Here is a 20,416-nt window from a genome sequence, read left to right as displayed (position 1 = left end):
TTTCCCGGATAAGAATTTTTGACCCAGTTCGCCTCTGTTTATTGATATTGCTTTTCATTTTCTCTCTGAATCTGCAGTGTCTTCACGAGGATGCTTCCTTTTCACACCTTTTAAGTATTTTACTCATTTTTTGGGAATAAAGCACAATTGCAAAACAAGGAGGCATGCTTGATACACATAAACAAAGCTGCGCTCGTGTAGCAACTGAATAAACAACACCGTAAAGGCAGAGATACACTATTAACACCTCACATTTTACTAAAGCACATTTCTAGGGGTTACTACCATAAAACAATATAAACAATTTCCAGTTGCGTTTCTGCTAGAGGAATCTGTTATAAACTGGTAGTAAAGTTGATCTAATTGCATTTGCGATTATACAGATGGTTGGATTTGTGTTGGTTTTTACGTTATTACGGTGAAATGTGTTTCCCCTTCACTGATATAAAACACATAAATACATTTTCAGAATCTTCTCTTCATTCCTATTGTGTTGCGTTCGGTTGGGGTGATTCTGCGTTCGACTGCCATTTCTTGTAAACACGAAGGCGAATCGTGCATAAGCGAATTCGTTTCGCATTATATAAGATATCGTTCCCCTATTTTAAAATCGTGTAGTGTAAACACGTGTTATACGAGGACTGACTGTACTGTAGTAAGATTCCAACTTACGTAACTTTGAACTTAAGGTTAATTTTTTTCATTCATTTTTTTTTTCTTTTTTAGGATTATAAAATTTAAAACAGAATAATAATGATAAGCAATCAATAATGATGATCATGGCACGCAGAAATTACACAAAAGCGGGATAGGGAGTAACAAGCTTAAAAATAGAAATGAAGAGAAAATTCTTAAAGGTTATTTTTTTTATATGACTGACGATTTCAGTGAAGGGAACACACATTTCACCATAATAACGCAAAATCCCCCAGAATTCCAGCTATCGGTATTATCACAACTGCAATACGATCGAATTTACTACCCGTTTATAATTAGATGCATTAACAGAAAAGCCCAATAACCCAGAAAGTGCAAATTGTTTTTGTTTTATGGCAGTGACCTCCAGATATGTGCTTTAGTAAAATTTGAGCTTGCAGGAGTGATAACAGTGAGTTTTTGCCTTAACCCTGTGAAGTTCTTTACAGAAAGTTTCATTTTGACCGTTATTATGGTACCGACTAAGAGAACAAGTGACAGCAGTATTAGTAAATCTATCAAAAAAAAAAAAAAAAAAGGTTAAAATAAGTTGTTGTTGTCATTTAGTTTTTAGGAGCATTAGCAACTAAGGCCATATTGCTCTGAGGATATGCAGTGGTCATTCCCTGCCCTTTCCGCGTCCTCCGTATTTGGTGGTCACAGGCTCGAACCCCGGTTTAATCAAGAAGTGTGTGCTATGCACTGCTGCTCCTGCCCACCTGGCTATCGAGGTGTCGTTAAAATAAGTATGTTTGATAATGGTCAAACATGAACAAGTATCGCGTGGAATTTAGATTTGTCAGTGAACGCAATAATAATAAAGGAGAAGGACAGAATACGAGAAGCGGTGAAGCGATCAGCACCAATGAAGTCAACTATGATAACCAAGGCTACGAAATGCATATCAGTTTTTACTGTACAGTTTCTTTCTTTAATGATTTATTTTCTTATGTACCACTCCAGCAACTTCACTGCTGTCCCCAGATAAAGTTTTAATTTAACTAATTAAAAATATATTACTATTTTTCTATAACTAATATATAAAACATATATAACTATTTTTCTTCATTCTTCTGAGGATATTATGTGGTTTTTGTAATTTTGACAATGTTTTATTAGTCATTCCCGAGTTACGTAAAACTTGACTTCCTGTATTTTTGGATTAAACGGGAAATCGATTATCTGGGATTTTTATTTTACCATCTATCTCAGAAAATCAAGAGTCTACTGTATTTTATAATTAGCATATGCATTTTTTTGTCAGCTACTAGTCTCCACAGTTCATCTTACATCCATTTATGTCTAAACCTTAAACAATATCTATCAGGTGGCTCAGTAACTTCTGTGGTTACTTCCCCGAATGCTTCCCATTTAGAATTTACAGTTGGTAACATTATCAGTTGGTCCCCTGAAAAGAATTTGAAAACTGTCTAAGACCATTATATTAACTTTTAAAAGCAAAATACCTTCCCTTTACCCTTGGCAGTAGTTATAACACCTGCTCATATCCTGTCTTCAAGTAGATCCCACATCAACATTTAATAATCACTGCCAGCTAGTGGTTCTTTTATCTGGATATTCTTAATGCATGAAGAGTCATTGCTGACAATAAAATCAATAGTATTGCTTTCTCTTGTTTCTTCTATAACATGCAGCACAGAAAACTGTGATCTAATACTTCCAGAAAAACTCTGCTACTGTGTGAACAACCACTCCCCAAGTTCCAGTCAATATCTGGACAGTTAGAACTCTCCAGTATAAGACATTCTCATTTACCGGTGGTGGTGGTGATGATGATGGTGATTTGTTTTATGGTGCAATGGCATCTTAGGCCATGGTTTATAACATACTCATATTCTTATTTTTGTTTTCCCAGTGCGTCTGTAACACAAAACTGACTTAACATTACACTGGTCCCCTATTTCAAGTGGGTGCAGTGCCCTTTTTTTTTTATGTGATTCTTAACCAAGAGCATGATTCCTTCCCACACCTGCTCTCCTATCCTGTTTGTCCTTTCTATAGACACTGTACTCACGATATTCAAATTCTGTATCCCCATGTCTGAACAGCACCATGTTTCCAATATGCACATCTGTATTAAATTACTTAACCAATACTTCGAATTCATCATTATTTACTGAACTCTGGCATTAGTGTAAAAAAAAAAATGTGTGTGTGTGTGTGTGTGTGTGTGTGTGTGTGTGTGTGTGTGTGTGTGTGTGTGTGTGTGTGTGTGTGTGTTTTTGCTGTTACTCTTCTTAACACAGCTCATATGTGTGATTTTTCCATGAGAACCTTCAGCAGGCCCAATAATCCCTCCCACTCCTTGTTTTCTAGGCTGCTGTATGGTCCCAATAGAAGCAGTTCCAGAATCAATTTTACCTCTTCTTGCAGCTACCATTAAACTATTAGTCAGTGTATCCCCCAAGCTAGTAGTTTTCCAACCCATGTAACACTTCCTCGATAGTATCAGCAAATATTCTTATATTGCTTCTATTTAAGTCTCTCCTATCCCTATAAAAACAGTCTGTTCTATTAACAAACATAGACCAAAAAAAAATTCCACACAACAAGCACTGAACAATCTCTGCAGGGTCAAATTGCAAACACTTTAAAATTTAATCTTAACATGTGACTTTTCCTCAACATTTCTTTGTGACTGTTTAGTAAATTCTCAGCTCACTTATTCTTAATATCATTAATATCAATTTGTACAACAATAACATCTTTTGTGTCCTTAAAAGATGATAGCTGCTCTATAACATTGTTATCTTTTGTTACTACCATAGGCACAATTTGCTGCTTAGATTAGACACACAATGCAAAAAAAAAAATCCACCTGAATGGCTCATTTTATTAATATCTTTTCAAATCAGAAGCATTTACAAATTAATGAAAATTTATTGTATGAAATATTAATTTACTAACAATTTGAATTTAATAACATTAAACAACACTTTATGCAATTTACTAATCCCCCCTCCCAAAGTTTATAAGGACAAATGGCCAACTCTCACCTTTGCTTGTGCTGACAAAAATCAGAGATAACATTTATTAATGCTTAATAATATTTTTTTAATGGTTATACATCAAAAATTAAAAATATAATTACTTTACATAATCATATAAAGGAAATATCACTTATATAACCAAAAAATGATTAACTGCTTAAAACTAATATGAATTCTGAAACTGCCTTTAATCAGATTATTACCTTGTGCCATCGCTGAAGTTCATAATCAAGAAAGTTTGTATCCTTTAAGAATTTAAAACCACTAGGAACTGAAAGAAATCTAAGTAAAAGCAGCAGTCCTCTATCGCCAATGTGCAAAAGTGTCGGCCGTAAAGAAACAAGTGCTTCTAAATTTTCCTAGAAATAGAGAGAAAATGAAAAACTAGCACTGCAATCTTAGTAAAGGAAATTGTAACATTGGTGTAGAAATCATATGAATAAAGAAGAATTTTAGGATACATTTAAAATATTTATTTTATTTAAAAATAAAATATTTATTTTATAACTCACAAAAAAATATTTATTTGCTGATAATTTAAATAGAATATAATTATAAATGAAGTATTTTGTACATTTTCTTTATATTCTTAAAATTCTAGGAAAGAAATACTTTTCCTTTTTGCAATGAATATCCATGGTTAAGTGATGCTATACAGTTGTAGTAGGGAAATTTTTTTTTTTTTTTTTTTGGTAGTTGGGGCATCGGCTTCTATGGCCATAATGCACCTCCCAAGGTTTTTGCAGTACTTTGATCCAAGCCTGAGGCGGGATTCGAACCCGTGACCTTTGGGTTGCTAGGCAGGTACTTTACCCACCCAGCTAGCCCGGTCGGCAGTAGGGAAATAAAATGAACAGTAGCTTCATATTCCATTAAAGCCAAAGAAAATACTGAGAAAATTAAATTAAAAATATAAAATACTGCCATAATGAGCTTCTGACAGTTACTCCATTCAGCATATAGTCATACCACTAAGAGAATGAACTCAAGGTCACCACCGGATGTAGTCTATTTCAGGAGTAAAGGGATAATGGGGTGATTAGCGTTAGGGCATTTTCATATTTAGATTAATTATAAATTTATATACCTTAGGGTTAATAAGGTGAAGCATTTGTTACTAAGAGAAGGAAAAAGTTATATGTACACTTGTGTATATATTAATGCTAAGAGTGCAGTAAACAAATTTCATGAATTTGAATTTTTGGTTGGGTCATCAAATGCAGACACTGAAAGGTATCAAGAGACATGACTGATTCCACTCAAACATGATGGATGCGGAATTTGAATATGGTAAGTACAATGTGTACAGAAAAGAGAAACAGAATGGGGGAGAAATGAAAATAGGAGTGTGTTATAGGCCAAATATCTGTGATGAATATAGAGTGGGCAAGTAAATCAGAATATCTTATTATGAGAATTTTAACTTTCTGGATTGTAAATTGTGGATTTGTCACTTCCACGTAGAAGAAATTTTTTAGGTTTGTCAAATGATTGTATTCTACAGCAGCAGCATGTTATAGAGGCAATAACAGAAAACATACTTCATTTAATTATCAGTAATGACTCATCATCATTAAGAGTATCCATATAGAGGTCGTTGTTGTTATTTGGTTTTTAGGAGCATTAGCAACTAAGGCCATATTGCTCCAGGAATATGCGCGGTGGTCATTCCCTGACCTTTCCGCATCCTCCGTATTTGGTGGTGATGGGCTTGAACCCTGGTCTAATCAAGAAGCATGTGCTATGCACTGCTGCTCCTTGCCACCTGGCCGGAGGCGCCCCATATAAAGGTGACAGTGATCATAATATGCTGATGTGGGAGCTACATAAAGGTATTACTACCAAGAATAAAGGGAAGGGAAGGGTAGGGCATTAGTTTCTGCCATTGTTTCTACACTGGTTGTAGACAATTTCTAAATTCCCTCAAGTGGCACCATTTAACGATGATCACAACAAATACAAATTCTAAGTGCATTCGGGAAAGTAATCATAAAAGCTACTAAGCTTTTTGTCCAACAAAGGGATATTGCTCAAGGATTAGATTTTAAAGGATTTCAGAAGAACTGATCAGACTAGTGGTAGAGAATAAAAATGCATGGAATGATTATAAATTACCACAGTATCCAACAGTAATACAAACTAGTCTGCAGTCAAATCACTACAGGGTTTAGGCAAGCTAAAGCAGATTATGAGAAGTCTTTAGCTAAAAATGCAAAGAAAGGCAGAAAATAATTATTTGTTTATGTTAACACTAAAAAGGGAGGGATGAACTACCCTGGTCAATCAGGTATGAAATGACAGATAACTGTTGATAATCCTGTTCAGGTAGCAGACTAACAAAATAAATATTTTGCATTTACAATCATCTGTGAAGATGTTATCAGAGTTGGGAACCTCAAGTACACTTAGTTATAACTCGAAGCTACATGATTTTATGATAACTGAGGAGAAATTGGAAGGGAAATTTTTGAAGCTAAAAGTATATAAGGCACAATGGGACTGACAGAATCTCTCCAATTATATTAAAAGAGGTAAGCAAACCTTTAGCCATGATTATGAAAGCATCCTTGGAATCAGGAGCAGTCCTTATGGATTTGAAATGTGCAAATATCACCCTAAATCAAAAAGAGGAAGCAAAGGGAGAAGTGAATAATTACAGATCTATAAGCTTGACTTCCATTCCATGAAAAACAAGGGATCATTTGTTAAAGAAGTAATGCAGGACAATGCAGACAGTAATGCAGTTATACAGCAATCACGGCAATACTTTGTCACTTTGTCTGATCAATTTCACTGGTTATTATAATGCAAAAAAATAATTTTGATATCATAATCTGATACTCTGACGTCAGAAAAGCTTTAGAAACTCTTCCACATCAATGACTGCTGTAGAAAGTGGAGTACAGTGGCATTAAGGAAAAGGTAGTGCTTATGGATAAAGAGATGAGTATATGCAGTATCTTGTATTTGTCAACATTAAACTTCAACTGCCATTTTTCAGCACACTGGCCTAATTTTTCTAGATCTTGTTGCAGTAGCTCACCCTGATTACTGTCTCTAACCACCTTGCCAACCTTTGTATCATCAGCAAACTTAACACATTAAACCTGATATACCTTCATCAATATCATTAATAAATACTGAAAACAACAATGGGCACAGCAATGAACCGAGAGGGACTCCACTAATAATATTAGTCCACCAAGAGAAGGCCCATTGATAACCACTCACTGTCTTCTCCCACTCAACCATCCCTTTATCCAGATCAGTAACTTGCCGTTAATGCCGCAATGCTCCAATTTGTATAGCCATCTTTTATGTGCAATGCCATTAAAAGTTTTCCTGAAATCCAAGTATTTTTTGCATTCAGTTCCTTTGTTACTGCACACAGCATCCAATCAACTTGGTCAGCCCAAATCACTCCTTAACAAATATGGATATTCTTCAGATTAGTGTTATGTCAGGAGTGGGATCTCTAAACATTACAAACATGGTGATGCTAGACCTGACAGGTTAACCTTTCTTTTTAATTTCTGGAGATTTTGTTGGTGTTTTTTTTTTTTTTTTTTTTTTTTATAAATTCCACTGGGAGTAAACCAATATTTCAACTCGTCTTAATGTACTGAATACTTATTGTATGAATTTTTTTTTTTTTTTGAGTTTTTAATAAAAAAAAAAATAAATAAATAATATTTAGAAAATGCAAGTGTTATTTACATTTTTTATTTAAAAAAAATAATTCTGCTGAAAAAAAAAAAAAAAACAGGCATAAAACAAAGATGAAGCTATCAGCCTCCATTTTCCAATTTTAAAAACTTAAATGCATGATCATTTAAACAACATTCAAAATTTACTTCAAATTTGGCATACCATGAAGCACATGAAATATGAAAATTATGAATGTTGTTAACTCTTTCTCCCATATGATTATTATTCAAAAATAATAATGAATTTTTCAAAAAATATGTAGTTTATAACCTTAGTAAATAAATAAGAGGAGTTAACCTCAATATAGTATGTGGAACACTTCCGTATGATACCCTCCAGAAATTAAAACGGAAAAAACGAAAAAATCGACAACTTACCGGAACATTAAAGTAAAATATAAATAATTAAATAATCAATTTAACACAATTCAAAATCAATTTAAAACAATTAAAATTCAAATTAACGCAATTAAAAGAATCTAACGAAAATATTCATAACGATTTTCCTTCCTGAAGCTGACAATGCTTTTCGACCGACTGTCGTGATCACAGGAACGAAAATTACCGAATCAGGCTAAACCTGCAACTTAAATAGTGATTATATTATATGTCTTCGCGCATGCGCGTAAAGGTCCACGCATCGGAGATCAAATATGGCCGCCGAACATTAACAGAATTCTCATGTAATTTAATTTCAACGGTTTCTGCAATTAATAGTCGCGTATAATTACGTTGAACATTAAGTATTTTGGCCTCGTTATAACGAGGCCTAAATACTTAATGTTCAACGTAATTATACGCGACTATTAATTGCAGAAACCGTTGAAATTAAATTACATGAGAATTCTGTTAATGTTCGGCGGCCATATTTGATCTCCGATGCGTGGACCTTTACGCGCATGCGCGAAGACATATAATCACTATTTAAGTTGCAGGTTTAGCCTGATTCGGTAATTTTCGTTCCTGTGATCACGACAGTCGGTCGAAAAGCATTGTCAGCTTCAGGAAGGAAAATCGTTTTGAATATTTTCGTTAGATTCTTTTAATTGCGTTAATTTGAATTTTAATTGTTTTAAATTGATTTTGAATTGTGTTAAATTGATTATTTAATTATTTATATTTTACTTTAATGTTCCGGTAAGTTGTCGATTTTTTCGTTTTTTCCGTTTTAATTTCTGGAGGGTATCATACGGAAGTGTTCCACGTACTATATTGAGGTTAACTCCTCTTATTTATTTACTAATATTATTATCAACGTAGAATATATTGAGTTATTACAGCTCTGATTCATACTATCTAAGTAGTTTATAACCATAAGAGCAATTAGTAATAATCAGATCATGTGGAGAGTTTTATGAAAAATGAACTGGAAACAAAAACATACTTTGCCTATATTTAGGAATGCACAGAAAAATCAGATTTTTATCTTTCAACAACAGTTAATGCTGGCTCATTATTTTCAAGTTACACCACACAAGTGTAGTTAAATTCTGATACTGCAGGGTTAAGCAAAGTAGTGATACTGAACCAAGTAATGAGAGTCGCCTACTATCTAGTACTAACTCATTTCACAGGGAGTCAGCCAATACTCCATGTAGGATGGACATCACATCTTGATCTCTGCATGCTTTGGACCACATCTACAAAGTATATGGTGAACTCTAACAAACTAAGAATTAATTATGTTACAATACGATCAGATTTTGCTGAAATTTAATGCATTTCACACTTGCAATTTGGACTGGAATATCAACTCCAACTGCATTTTAGATCTCCTAAGTAGCAGCCTCAAGTTATCACTGAAATGGAATGGAATCATATGTGTCTAGTATTGCAATGACTGCGAAATGGCTTACATAAGGTTTTTTGTTTGTAAATATTCTTTAATAATAACTACATGTTGTTTGCCAGGAGAAACAATTGATGATGATGTTTCCAATAGATTGTCACAGTTTAAGGGAGATAAAGAGAGAATTATTATTCATGTGGGGGACTAATGATATTAAATATACACGACCTGACCACATCTATATGGTGAACTCTAACCTGACCATTGGTTGGATAAATACAGGACTATGCTGAAAAAATGCAGGGATTTAAGTCAGAATGTGTATGTGCATGCAATTCTGCCCAGAATGATGAGGGACTATATGCTGAAATTCTTGTTGATTAACTCGAGACTTCAGCGAATCTGCAAGGCTCAAGAGCAGTGGTCATCAACCTGGTCCCTACCACCCACTAGTGGGAGATTCAAGCTTTCATGGTGGGCAGAGGGGATTTTTGTCCGTTGTTACAAATTTTGTTCTTCCTCCATATATCGAATACATTGCTAACAACTTCGCGAGTTTGACTTTTTAAAATATCCTTTTGCAATTTACTTTTGAATTCCATCTCTAAACTTTGAATATAGATAATAATTTATTATGCTTTAAATTACACAGCACTTGCGCTAAATTGAGTTACTGCAGCACCAGTGGGCGGTAAGGAAATTTTACTATCAACAAATATACAAAAGTGGGTGGCAGGTATTAAAAGGTTGATGACCCCTGCTCTAGAGGATAAATTTTTTTTTTTTTATCAGCATGGTTTGCATTTGTAGGTATAAGGAATCTATTTTGGGGAGATGGTATTCATTTGAACATAGGTGGTATAAGGATTTTTGCAAATATCACTGACGATATTGAGCTGTTGTTGTTGTTATTTGGTTTTTAGGAGCATTAGCAACTAAGGCCATATTTCTCCAGGGATATGCGGCGGTCATTCCCTGATCTTCCCACACCCTCCGTATTTGGTGGTCATTGTCTCGAACCCCGGTTTAATCAAGAAGCGTGTGCTACGCACTGCTGCTCCAGACCACCTGGCTATGGAGGCGGCATCACTGACAATATCCTAAGACGTTAGGGAAACTGCTAGTTATGAGGGGGGGGGGACAACAATTTAGATCCACGTTTATCTGATGATATTGGCTTCTATTGGAATGAGCAGCAGCATGGAAAGCCAGTTGCTGGGGATTTCATGAAGAAAGGCTTAAGTTCTGCAAACTGCAGCTTCTGGAGACTAGGCACCTGTGAGACAATCTGATTGAAGTGTATAAGGCCTTGAATAGATTGAGCAGGCTCAATGCTGATGGGATTCTTTCCTCTTGCTTAGACTAGAAACCTGAGAGGGTATAGATTCAAACTGAGGAAAGACAGTTGTAGAATAGATGTGTTGAACTTTGCCTTTAGCCAATGGGTAGTTGATTGCTGGAACAAACTTCCATCTGGTGGTGTGGAAGTTGATAGCTTAAATTAATTCAATGCAGAACTAGACAAACACTTGGAATGAATCGATCAGTGAAATTGGAAGGGTTTTTTTTTTTTTTTTGGTTATGATGTTGTATAAGCTTGCTTTCTTGCATCATGTGCCTCTACTATTTTTATTTTATTTTTTTTTTTCCTTGTTAGTTGTTGGCACATCAGCTTCTATGGCCATAATGCATCTCCCAAAGTTTTTTTGCATTTTACTGGGATCCAAGCCCAAGGCGGGAATCGAACCAGCGACCTTTGGGTTGTCAGATAGGCACTTTACCTACCTGGCTAGCCCAGTCGGCATGCTTCTACTAATGCTAATAGGGGTCAAAGTAATGCTTGCACTCGCCTCATGAATTCTTGTTTGTTGCTAAAGTTGATAAGATGTTCTGAGGATAGCAATGTTTCAAATGAGAGGGGAGATGAATCTGGGGATGCAAACCTAAATAGCTTTAATTAGCATTAGCATTAGTAGAGGCATTTGATGCAAGAAAGCAAGCTTATGCCGCATCAGCCAAAAAAAAAAAAAAAAAAAAAAAACAACAACAAGAAACAAATAAATAAATAAATAAAAAATAACCACATCCACTTCACCCCTCTGTTTGTTCGAAATACCTGTCCAGCTGAGCCTTAAACTTATTTAGGCTATCAACTTCCACGACAAGGGATGGAAGTCTATTCCAGCAACCAACCACCCGCTGGCTAAAGGCAAATTTCCTCACGTCTATCCTACATCTGTCTTTCCTCAATTTGAATTTATGCCCTTTCAGGTGATTATGATTATTCTGAGCAAGAGGAAGAATCACATCAGCATTAAGCATGCTCAAACCATTCAAGGCTTTATACACCTCTATCAGATCACCTCGCCGGTGCCCAGTCTCCAGACACTGTAATTTGCAAAACGTAAGCCTTTCTTCGTAAGAGCACCCCTTTGTTCCATTCACTAATCTTGTTGCCCTTCTCTGTACTCGTTCCAGCATCTCTACATCCTTCTTTAAATGAGGCCTCCAGACCTGTATACAGTCTTGGTGCGGTCTGACCATTGCCTTATACAAGGGAATAATCACCTCCTTATCCCTGCTAGAAAAATTCCTATATATCATCGACAATACACCATGAGCTACTCTTGCCGCCCGTCCGCACTGCTCAGAAAACTTCATATCTGACTGCACAACCACCCCCAGGTCCCTTTCATTCTCTACCACTGTCAGTGTAGTACCGCAGAGTTGATACATTGCTCTGGGGTTGCTGTTTCCCATATGTAGTACTTTACATTTGTCAATGTTAAACTTCATTTGCCACCTCTCAGCCCATCCACTCAATCTTTCCAGATCCTGTTGCAGTAGCATAGTGTCAGTAGTGTCCTTGACAACCCTGCCAACCTTCGTATCATCTGCAAACTTGGACATTAAGCTTGATCATCATCAATATCATTTATAAATACAGAAAACAATAATGGATCCAATACTGAACCCTGAAGGACTCCACTAATAACATTAGTCTACAATGAGCAGTGTCCATTGATTCCCACTCTCTGTCTTCTCCCCCTCAACCACCCCTTTATCCATAGCAGCAATTTGCCTCCAATGCCACACTGCTCCAATTTGTGCAGCAGTCTTCCATGTGCAACAGTATCAAAAGCCTTTCTAAGATCCAAGTATATAATATCAAAGTTATTCCCTGCATCCAGTTCTTTTGTGACTGCATCATAGTATCCAATCAAATTGGTCAGGCAAGACTTCCCCTTAACAAAATCATGCTGTGTCTGAGCTATAACTGAAGTCTTGTCTAGATGATCCTGCAGTGCTTCTTTAACCAGTGCCTCCATTAATTTTTCTGGAAACGAAGTTAAACTAACAGGTCTATAATTACTTGTGTCAGCCTTTGATCCTCCTTTGTGGACTGGGGTTACATTTGCACATCTCCAGTCTATGGGTACCTCCCCTGAGTACAAAGAAGCTCTCATAATTATGGGTAAGGGTTTGCTTACTTCCTCTGCTGCTTCCTTTAATATAATTGGATAGATCCCATCCACCCCCAGCTGCCTTTCTTGTATTTATCTTCAACAATTTCTCCTCCACTTTACTCTCAGTTATTACAAGATTCACTAGCTTACTGCCAGAGTTGAATAGACCTCTGGCATTCCCCTCGCTGAATAACTCCTCATGTTTGAATGTCGATGCAAAATATTCATTCAGTTTGTTAGCTACCTGAGCAGGATCATCAACAGTTGACCCATCGATATCAAGTGGACCAATCTGTTTCATCCCCTTCCTTCTAGAGTTTACATAAGTAAAGAACTCTTTGCTGTTTTTCTTTGCATCCCTTGCCAAAGATTTCTCATAATCTGCCTTCGTCTGCCTAACCTCCTTTGTAACTTGGTTACAGATCAACTTGTATCTAACATAGGCTTCTGTGTCACGTGTTAATTTGTATGTATCCCATGCATTTTTCTTCTCTGCCATATGTCTCATTAGTTCATCTGACATCCACTTAGGCCTAAACCTTGAACAATATTTCTTAGTTGGCATGTAAAGCCTAGTAGCTTCCAAGATAAATTCTTTGAATGCTTCCCATTTTGAATTTGCTGTTGGTAACATCATCAGTTGGTCCCACTGTATAGAATTTAAATACTGTCTCAGTCCATTGTAGTCGCCTTTACGAAAGCAATAACCCTTCTCTTTACCCCTAATGGTAGTTACCTCTTTGAGTAAATTCCGCTTCAGCACACTGTGATCACTGCCACCTAGTGGTTCATTTACCTGCAGATTCTTAATGCATGAAGAATCACTACTGATAATCAAATCAAGTGTATTACTCCCTCTAATTGCCTCCTGAACATGCTGATGTAGAAAACAATCATCCAATAAATCCACAAAAGCCTTGCTAGTGTGTGAGTGACCAGCCCCCAAATTCCAGTCAATATCTGGGAAATTAAAATCCCCCATTATAAGACTCTCTGATTTACTGGCCCACTCTATTTCCCTGTACAGTTTTTTATTATACTCATCAGAGTCATTAGGCCTATAGCACACTCCTACTCTCAATTTTGATCTCCCAATGCTTAGGTAACACCAAACTGACTCGACACTGCACTGTCCAGCAATGTCGACTGGCTTCACTTCCTTGGATTTTATGTATTTCTTAACTAATAGCATAACCCCTCCTCCCTTCCCTTCCTGTCTATCCTTTCTGTAGACACTGTACTCCCCAAATTCCAGTTCTGCATTCCTTATATCTGTGTGACACTACGTCTCTGAAATCCCCACAATATCTGCCTTTGATGTTTTGAGCAATACCTCAAATTCATCAAATTTATTTACTAAATTCCTAGCATTGGTGTACACACAAGTATACATGCACCTGTTCTTTTTCTTAGCTACCCTAACACAACCTATGTGTTTATTTGTACCCCAATGATTCCCAGCAGTCTCTGAAATATCCTGCATTTTATTTTCCAGGCTGCGGCTCATTCCAATAGAAGCAGTGCAAGAATCACTTTCACCTCTGCCAATGGCTACTGTTAATCTATTAGTCCTTGTATCCCCCCCAATCTAGCAGTTTTCCGACCCACCTAACACTGCCTCGATAGCAGCAGCAAACAATCTCACCCTTTCTATTTAAGTGTATCCCATCCCTATAGAAGCAGTCTCTCCTGTTAACAAGTACAGACCAGACTGAAAAAAATTCTACCCCTTGAGCCTTGCACAATCCTTCCAGGGCTCAGGGCAGAAAGCCATGGAAAATTACTTAGTCTCAAATGTCAGGTGTACGCTGAAATTGGTAACGACGAGTTCCGCAATGGTATCTATAATGAATTTAGGAAAGAAAAGGATGATAGAAGGGGTAAAAAGGTCATGCGTCTTATGTAAAGCAGCCTGAGCACAAAAATAGCTTTTGCTGACTCTGAAGTTACGTCTGAAAGCATAGAATCTGTGTGGAGCGAGCTAGATGAAAGCAAAGGAACAACGAGAGTAAGTGTAATTTACAGACCAGAAGATTGTGGAGAATATGACTAGAGTTTTTACATGCAGATGGAATGGGCAATCAAGCATGAACATCTTATTATAGGAGACTAAGCTGGCCCAGATTGATTGGAATAAGTGGGAGGGAAACTCACCATGGGAAAAAACTTTTTTAAATAAACTAGATTATTATTTGCACCAGCATGTTTGAGAAAGTACTAGGGGTGAGAATACTCTTCACTTCATCATTACTAACGAATCAGATGACATCACAGGGCTTAAAGTACAAGAGCCATTGTCACGAAGGGATTGTGCAATCATCAGTTGGAAGAGGAAGAAAGATGTTGCAGTAGTTAAAGGTGCAGATTTTAACTTCAGAACAGGGGTCTTTGACAGTTTAAGGTGCTATACGGCATCTGTGAATTGAATGGATTGCTGAGGGATGGCGAATACATTTGAGTTATGGAATACTTTTAAAGCAAAAATTACAGAAGCCATGAATGCATACACACCTGTATGCATTCATGGCTTCTGTAGCAGGAAATATTGCAGCAGGAGAATGCCTAAATGGACGATTGCAGAGCTGGCTGGTCAAAACAGAGCAAAAAAAGATAGCATGGGACAGTTATAAAATGACGAAAAGTACTGAGGCCTACAGGAAGTACAAGTTGATCTATAATAGTACTACAACTAAGGTCAGGGAAGCCAAGGCTGCATATGGGAAAGCATTGCCTAAGAGAGCGAAGAATGAGGACAAGGAATTTTTCATATTTATGAATACAACAAAGAAGAAAGCTAATCGGATTTGAACCTGTGCTTTGGGTGTGGGAAAGTCTTAGATAACCCAGCTCATGTTGCTGATGAATTGAATAGGTACTTTGCATCAGTTGTCACTGAAGAAAGACCGACCGTGCATCTTGAGAAGATGCTGTGTGAGCGTGGTTGTGCCATATGAAATTATGTGATATCATAATTATAGATGATTATTTATTAGAAAAACTTCTCAGCATAAAGGCAAGTAAGGCTCTCAGAGTTGATGGCTTATACCCTGAAGTTTTGAGGAAGAGCATGAGGGAGTGTATTAAACTATTGAGGTTAATTATGAGGGCATCATTGGACTCAGAGGCGATTTCTTTGGATTGGAAATGCCAATGTATTGCCAATACATAAAAGCAGTTCTAAGAGTGAAGTTCGTAGCTACAGACCGATAGTCTGACTTCAGTGCACGAAAAATCTTACAGGCAATAATTAAGAGTACGATCTAGGGACAACTGAATAGATGTGGCATTCTGAAGGACACAAAACATGGCTTTGTTAAGGATAAATCTTGCGAAACTAACATAATCGACTATTTTGATACAGTTACTTATGAGCTGGATTTAGAGAACAATTTTGACATAGTTTATTTGGATTTTATCAAAGCATTTGACTCTTTTCCTCATGGGAGGTTACTGTATAGGCTTGAACAGGTTGGAATTACTGGTAAGATTCTAAGATAGATTTTTGGTGGCTGCAGAGCAGAAGGCTATGATTAATGGATATTCTTCAGATTGGTGTATTGTCAGGAGTGGAGTCTCTCAATGATTAATTCTTGGACCACTGTTGTTTCTCATTTTCATAAATGACATTGATGAAGGGATAGAAGGCATAACGTCAAAATTTGCAGATGACGTAAAGATTGGCAGGCGTTAATGATCAGTGCCAAGCAGCATTCCATTAGGATGACTTGTACAGACCTTCAAAAATGTGGCAGCTATGTTTTAATTCAGCTAAATGCAAGGTCTTACACCTGGAGAATAGTAACCCACAAATAAATTATACCCTTCATGGGACTGAATTAAAAACAGTGGAGGAGGAAAGGGATCTGGGAGTGACTATACGGGCAAATACAAAGTTTTCTGAACAGTGCAAACAGGCAACCAAGGTAAACTCATGGTGTACTAGCGATAATTTATCGAGTGTTATCCTGTAGAGATAAGGAGGTCATAATCTCACTGTGTAAGGCAATTGTAAAAACATATTTGGAATACTGTGTTCAAATATGCAGACCTCAGTAGAAAAAAATACTAAACTTGTTGAAAGGATCCAAAGACAGGTAATTCAAATGGGGATATCACAAGAAGGATGACCATATGAGCAAAGACTAATTACATGGGCTACAAAAGTGGCAACCAGGCACCTAAGAGATGACCTGATTGAGGTTTATAAGGCTCTGGGAGGGATTAGTAAAATGAATGCAGTTGGAATTCTCACTGTTATAAAGAATTCCAGGACTAGGGTCATAAATTCAAATTACAGGCAGTTGCTGTTTATATTAGATTGTAGGAAGTTTTCTTTTAGCCAGCAAGTCATTGATTGCTGGAACAAGTTGCCCTAGAAGGTAGTTAAGGCTGACAGTTTGAATAAATTCAAAGGTCAACTGGATAGTTACTTGTGTGAGGAGGGAAACATATAATTTGATTTTCTTATCTACTTGTGGTTTTTTTTTTTTTTTTTTTTTGTCTATGCAGCAAAAGCCTGTGGCTTGCTTGTGCTATATGGCAAATACCAATCCTATTACCTACAACAACAAATTTAACTCTGCCTTGTATTTTATCACTAGAGTCCACCAAAGATACATGCTAATAGTATACAACATAAACAAAAACCCTTCCATGAAAAATTTTCAAAATAAAATTTTACCTTGATATCACAAGCTTCATTCAGAATATCTGTGGCTACTAAAGACACAGCACGACTTTTGTCATAAAGTTGAGTAACGAGTAGTTCTATTGCCCATTTACGAAAACCAGAAAAGTTGGCACGCAAAAGAATGCGCAAGTAATTTGTTGCATAGAAACGGGAATTCTGAAAAATCAAATATGTAAATATATAAATGTCAGGTGTATTATTACATACAAGAATTTCACATCTTTATAATTAAAATTTAAAAAAAATTAAAAAGCTGTAAAACAGAAGTTTAATTCTCTTTCAAAATTTTACAATATGAAAACCAATAATTTCTAAATATTTAGAGATAAAAAGTGCCATAGACGCAAGTGATTACAAAGCATAGGAATGTGACCAAGACAACAGTGTATATATGTGTGCGTGCATACGCACACATGAGAGAGAGAGCGAGAGAGAGATTATAAATTTTAAATAACCACATTACAAATACCAGTAGCTGTACTAAGGTGCAGAAGCAACTCCACAGTAACAAAACAATAAGCAATATAATTTTTAATAAAGAATTACATTAACTATATGTAGCCATTGCAAAAATTTTGCAATTGGTAGCAGAGTTTTTCTCTAGCTGTCCTAAAAAAATGTAGGATGTGTTTTCTCGTGAGCAGATAAGCCAGTACACATTGCATCCTTTCTCATTTCTTATAAATTTTCTTTAATTCAACATGCAGTATTCTATTTAGCATTAGTAAAGGCATATGATGCAAGAAAGGAAGCTTATACAGCATCAGCCAAAAAAAAAAAAAAACCTTCCCTTTTCACCCATCCATTTGCTCCAAATGTTTGTCGAGTTTTGCCTTCAATTTATTTAAGTTTTCCCCTAATACGACAGATGGAAGTTTGCTATAGAAATCAACAACCAACTGGGTAAAGGGTTTCCACACGTCTATTCTACAACTGTCTTTCCTCAATTTGAATTTATGTTCCATCAGGCGATTAATCTGGGCAAGAGGAAGAATCCCATCAGCATTAAGCTTACTCATTCAAGACTTTATAGAGCTCAATGAGATCGCAGATTCCTAGTCACAAGAGACACTGGAATTTGCAAAATTTAAGCCTTTCTTAATTAGAGCAATCCTTTGTTTCATTCACTAATCTTGTGGCCCTTCTCTGTATTCATTCCAGCAGTTCTACATCCTTCCTAAAATGAGACCTCCAGACCTGTATACAGTACTCAAGGTGTGGCCTGACCACTGCCTTATACAAGGGGATAATCACATCCTTTTCCCTACTAGAAAACTTCCGGTATATCATTGACAGCGTACCATTAGTCATTAGTGTCATTAACAACCCACCACCCTTCATATCATCTGCAAACTTAGACAGTAAGCTTGATATACCTTCGTCAATATCATTTATAAATACAGAAAACAACAATGGACCCAACACTGAATCCTGGGGGACTCCATGAATAACATTAGTCCACGAAAAGCAGTGTCCATTGATTACCACTTTCTGTCTTCTCCCACTCAACAAACCCTTTATCCATTGTAGCAACTTACCCTTAATGCCATACCTCTCCAATTTATACAGCAGTCTCCCATGTGCAACAGTATCAAAAGCCTTCCTAAGATACAAGTATATGATACCAAAATTATTCTTTGCATCCAGTTCCTTTATGACCACATCATAGTACCCATTCAAATTAGTCAGACAAGACTTCACTTTAAAACCTATGCTATGTCTGAACTATAACTGAAGTCTTGTCTAGATGATCCTGAAGTGCTTCTTTCACCAGTGCCTCCATTAATTTCCAAGGAACAGAAGTTAAACTAACAGGTCTGTAATTACTTGTGTCGCCCTTTGATCCTCCTTTGTGAATTTGGGTCACATTTGCACTTCTCCAGCCCATGGGTACCTCCCATGAGTCCAAGGGAGCTCTCATAACTATGGCTAAGGGTTTGCTTATACTTTGCTTACTGGACAGATCCCATCCACCCCAGGTGCCTTTCTTATGTTGATCTTCAACAGTTTCAGCTAAACTTTGTTCTCAGTTATTACACAATCATTTAGCTCACTATCAGAGTTTTATAAACCTCTCGCATTCCCCTCCCTGAATAACTCCTCAAGTGTAAATGTAGATGCAAAATGCTCATTCCGTTTGCTAGCTACCTGAGTAGGATCATCATGATTGAATCATCGATATAAAGTGGACCAATCACGTTCATCCACTTCCTTCCTTCTATAATTTTTCATAAGTAGAGAACTCTTTGCCATTTTTCTTTGCAGCCTTGGCCAAAGATTTCTCGTAATCTGCCTTTGCCTGCCTAATGTCCTTTGTGACTTGATTACAGACCAGCTTATATCAACCATAGGCTTCTGTGTTATCTGTTAATTTATATGTATCCCATGCATTTTTTTTCTCTGCCACATGTCTCATTAGTTCAGCTGACATCCATTTAGGCCAAAACCTTGAACAGTATTTCTTAATAATAAGTAGGAAAAGCCTAGTAGCTTCCAAGATTAATTCTTTGAATTCTTACCATTTAGAATTTGCTCTTGGTAACATCATCAGTTGGTTCCACTGTACAGAATTTAATAACTGTCTCAGACTGCCATAGTCACCTTTATGAAAGCAATAACCCTTCCCTTTACCCCTGATGATAGTTACCTCTCTGAGGAAATCCCACATCAGCACACTGTGATCACTGCCACCTAGTGGTTCCTTTACCTGCAGATTCTTAATGCATGAAGAATCATTACTGAAAATCAGACCAAGAGTATTACTCCCTCTAGTTGCCTCCCGAACATGCTGATGTAGAAAATAATCATCCAATAAATCCACAAAAGCCTTGCTAGTGTGTGAGTGACCAACCCCAAATTCCAGTCAATATCCAGGAAATTAAAATCCCCCATTATAAGACAATCTGATTTACGGGTGCACTCTATTTCTCTGTACAGTTTTTCATTATACTCATTCGAGTCATTAGGCCTGTAACACATTCCTACTCTCAATATTGCTTTGCCCGTGTTTATGTCACACCAAACTGACTGAACACTGCACTGTCCATCCATAACAA

The 20,416-nt window shown here is 36.7% G+C and overlaps 1 protein-coding gene across 1 annotated transcript in view; it reads right to left on the bottom strand.

Moving 5' to 3' along the window:
• rictor (rapamycin-insensitive companion of Tor) overlaps positions 1-20,416 on the bottom strand; it is a 707,794-nt gene that overhangs the window by 296,711 nt on the left and 390,667 nt on the right. Inside the window, exons 20-21 of the mRNA XM_090388323.1 lie at positions 17,352-17,516; positions 3,911-4,066 (exon numbers count right to left, since the gene is read on the bottom strand). Of these exons, the coding sequence (XP_090244449.1) occupies positions 3,911-4,066; positions 17,352-17,516 (321 nt within the window). The remainder of the gene's footprint in view (positions 1-3,910; positions 4,067-17,351; positions 17,517-20,416) is intronic.

This window comes from Mastigoproctus giganteus, chromosome 2, assembly GCF_048544385.1.
Source record: "Mastigoproctus giganteus isolate SK-2022 chromosome 2, ASM4854438v1, whole genome shotgun sequence".
Classification (NCBI taxonomy): domain Eukaryota; kingdom Metazoa; phylum Arthropoda; class Arachnida; order Uropygi; family Thelyphonidae; genus Mastigoproctus; species Mastigoproctus giganteus.
This window is presented reverse-complemented; position numbering and strand designations above follow the sequence as displayed.